This window comes from Montipora capricornis, chromosome 11, assembly GCF_036669925.1.
Source record: "Montipora capricornis isolate CH-2021 chromosome 11, ASM3666992v2, whole genome shotgun sequence".
NCBI classification, from domain to species: Eukaryota; Metazoa; Cnidaria; class Anthozoa; order Scleractinia; family Acroporidae; genus Montipora; species Montipora capricornis.
The window spans coordinates 36,234,276-36,237,812 of NC_090893.1; the positions used below are offsets into that span (position 1 = coordinate 36,234,276).

At 41.2% G+C, this 3,537-nt stretch overlaps 1 protein-coding gene across 1 annotated transcript in view; it reads left to right on the top strand.

Moving 5' to 3' along the window:
• The first annotated feature begins 562 nt into the window (after positions 1–562).
• LOC138025008 (excitatory amino acid transporter 1-like) overlaps positions 563–3,537 on the top strand; it is a 24,424-nt gene continuing 21,449 nt past the window's right edge. The window contains exon 1 of the mRNA XM_068872223.1: positions 563–1,163. Coding sequence (XP_068728324.1) covers positions 679–1,163 — 485 coding nt within the window. The 5' untranslated portion in view covers positions 563–678. The remainder of the gene's footprint in view (positions 1,164–3,537) is intronic.

Below are 3,537 nucleotides of genomic sequence, written 5' to 3' on the forward strand. Positions count from 1 at the left end.
GTAATTAAAACGCGCAACATCGATTTTCGACTACAATGTTTCGCAGCAATGTTGCGAGACAAGTCATTGACAAGTTGGACGTTTTCAGTTGCTCTAATTAACGATCGAAACACCTTTCATGACCTTTGGATAGTCTCTACTTCCTCGAGACATGAAACTGGCGGAGAGGGTTTTTTGGCCGTGTGCTTGAATCTTTACAATCTTGACTTTTACAATCGCCGACTTTTTCGTGCTGTTTATGGATACGCAAAAGAGGATTATTACGTTTTAGATTGATATTTTGCTAGAGGTGGGAAAATACGCGATCTGTCCACAGATATTTCAGATCAAAGATGAATATTAAAACGATATGGTCTTCTTGCTATCCGTATCTAATGGGGTTTCATAAGTTGACTCCTTGTCCATAGCAATGATCATCAAGAGCACGTTTTAGTCTGTTTACTTCGTTTGCGAAGTAAACCGAAAATGTCAACAAAAGAACGAGTGGATCAAAGGGGATCAGTTCTGCCCAATGAGAGCCCACCAAACGTGCTGACGCGCGCGCAGAAGCTAATACATAAGCGCCCTGCTAAGTACTGAAACATTGTGCGCTTGTTCGTCGAGTTGCGTTGGTCGTGGGTAACCCATCGCTTTCCTTGAGAACGATCCTTAAAGAAAGTTGATTGATCGTAAAGAAAAATGGGAGGAGGATCAGGTCGTGGTGGTTTGTCGTCTAACAGCAAATGCGGCCGTTGTTGCGGAGCTTTTTGTCGCAGAGTTCGAACCGATTTACTCCTCGTTTTGATAGTGATCGGCGTTGTTATCGGCTTTGTGATCGGGGCTCTTGTTAACGGTCCAGTCAATAAAATCGAAGATCTTGAAGACAAGAGGACCATCTTGATTTTGATAGGTTTCCCGGGTGAACTGTTCATGAATATGCTCAAGATGCTGATTCTTCCACTGATCGTCGCAAGTCTTATTTGCGCTTTAGCGGCCTTGGATGCTAAAGCTACCGGTCGCGTTGGAAGGCGAGCGCTTGTTTATTACCTTTTTACCACCATTTTGGCCGTAATTCTTGGAATCGTTCTTGTAGTAAGCATCCGACCAGGAAGTTCTACCTCAGACAAAGTGAATAAAGATGTGAAGCCTTACAGAACGTTGGATGCCTTTTTGGATCTCGTTAGGTGAGTCTCTTTCAGGTTACAGTATGTTACAGCGATCGAAACATTATTTAAGCTTGCTGATTTTCTGTTATTTATATCATACTCAGTTTGTTTCCTTTGAGTACTCGTAAATTAAACATCGTTTCCTCTGATCGTCACTGTTTACTCAAACGATTTTGTCTCTACGATCTAAGAACTAATATTGATTATTTTTAGATACCTACACCTTATTTCTGATGCTTCTAGAAAGCACATGTCTATGTTGTTTTGTTCTTATCAGCTGATTGGCGCACCCCCAACTGTTATTTTTGTGCCACCAAGTTTTCTCGAGAAGCTTAAAATAAGTTAATTTTGTTATGCATGGTTTGTATTTATGTGGCTCCTTTCTCCTGCATTAATAAGTCAAAACGCAGAAGTGTCAACTTTCGCTTCCTTGTCTTCCGTTTCGTAACCAGGTGCACACTACTAATAAATGATTTCTCAAGGTAATGAACCCATCAATGTTAAGCCCCGGGGAGGGGGGGGGGGGGGGGGGGGGTGGGCTACCCACAGGGCTTTGACTGTGAGGTCTACCCCAGAGTGGGGAATTTGAGGGGAATTTGACAGGGTCACCATCTTGGATAATGACGGAAATCACCCTTGTTCCCAGGGCTGGGAATGAGGTTTCTTGGAGATAACTCCGCCATCTTGGAAAATACCCATAAGGCATTCAAATTAACTTCCCACATTTGTGAGCGATGGCTGAACGAAAGGTGAGTGGTACATACATTGCACTCTTATTGTGTGCTGCAAGGTCTAAAGGGTATTATTTTGGCCACCTTTACTTGCCCCAGGGTGGGGTCTTTTGATACTTTTGGCCAATTATGTTGTTGCGGGGGGTGGGGAATTTGACTCATTTTTTCTTTTTCAGACAATGTCAAAATCTCCACCCCATACCCAACCCTCCCCCCGACCCCCACCTGGGGCTTAACATTGACAGGTGCGTAATCTTGGATCAGGTTACCGGCACGGTAAGCCACTAATTTTAATATTTATGGCTATTCCTTGTTCTTCAAAGGATGCCGCCTTAAGAAAACTGTTGTTATATATGTTGCAGTTAATTTTTTGTTTCAGTCATCTCTTTTTTTATCTACGTAACTTTTTGTAAACTAGGTAATTTTTTAAACTAGATTTTTTATCAACTGTCTAAAAAAAATGGTATTTTCTTTTTTTTGGGGGGGGGGGTACCGTAGTTATTCGGTTATAAGGCGCACTCGGTTATAAGACGCACCCCAAACTTAGCAATCTAATCAAGCTAAGTTCTCAAACTGAAAATTGTGCGAAAATACTTGGTTATAAGACGCACCAAAAATTGAGAGTTATCAAAAGGATGTGATGAATTTGAGAACAATTATCCTTACATAATTGGCATGCAAACTATTTTTGTTAACGTAAACAGAGTGAAAAAGGCACGCATTTAATGATATACGTAAAAACAAAAGCTAAAAGTTCACACCTGAAATGATAAACATACAATGCATACACGTTTATTTGAACCTTTCGACTTAATAAATAGTCAGAGTTCAGACTTCAGACTTCAAGCAAAAGCCAACAACGCAAAAACTCCCACGGAAAGTCATTCAAAGGTGTTCGACAGCTGAATATCAACACGCCACCAAGGATGCAAATTTCAGTGCACAAGAAAGCCTGGATGAACGAAGAAGGTATGTTTTATCTCCGCACTGTTTGTTCAGAGAAGAAACTTTTCATGCGAGCGACAAACACGATTCTTGGAATATTCGAAACAAGGTTCTAACGATTGTATTGTTGTCACGGGTATCACGTTACTGAGCACGTGCTCTTAAAGACCTATGCAAATTTCCGTGTGTTTGCTTTTCTCTTGAAGTTGTTTAATGTTCTAAAGGTCTCTAAAAGAACTAATCTTTTTTAATAGACAACTGGTGTCCTTTTCTGGTGTTGTTTAAACTGCAAGTTCTTCTCAAATTGTGATCTTAGATTTTGTTGCACGAAAATACTTGGCTATAAGACGCACCCCAATTTTAGCACTAACTTGCCACCCAAAGACAGATTTTTCTTGAAAAAACTGTGCGCCTTATAACCGAATAACTATGGTAGTTAAAAAAACAGGGGCTTGGTTTTTTAGGGGGTCTAAAAAGGAACAAGAAATTCCCTTTCTCCATTCTACTTTGCCTACCCCTCCCTGATCTTCCCCATTAACTCTATCCTACCTTATCTGTCCTTCACAGATCTATCCCCCCTTACCTTCCAGGTAGCCCCCCTACTTGAATATCCCTTCTACCCACCCCCTCCACATCACTTCTCACAGACATTTCATACTTCTCAAGTCTTTTCTGTTTGCTCACCTGAACTTGAACTCCCTAGGCACACCAACGCA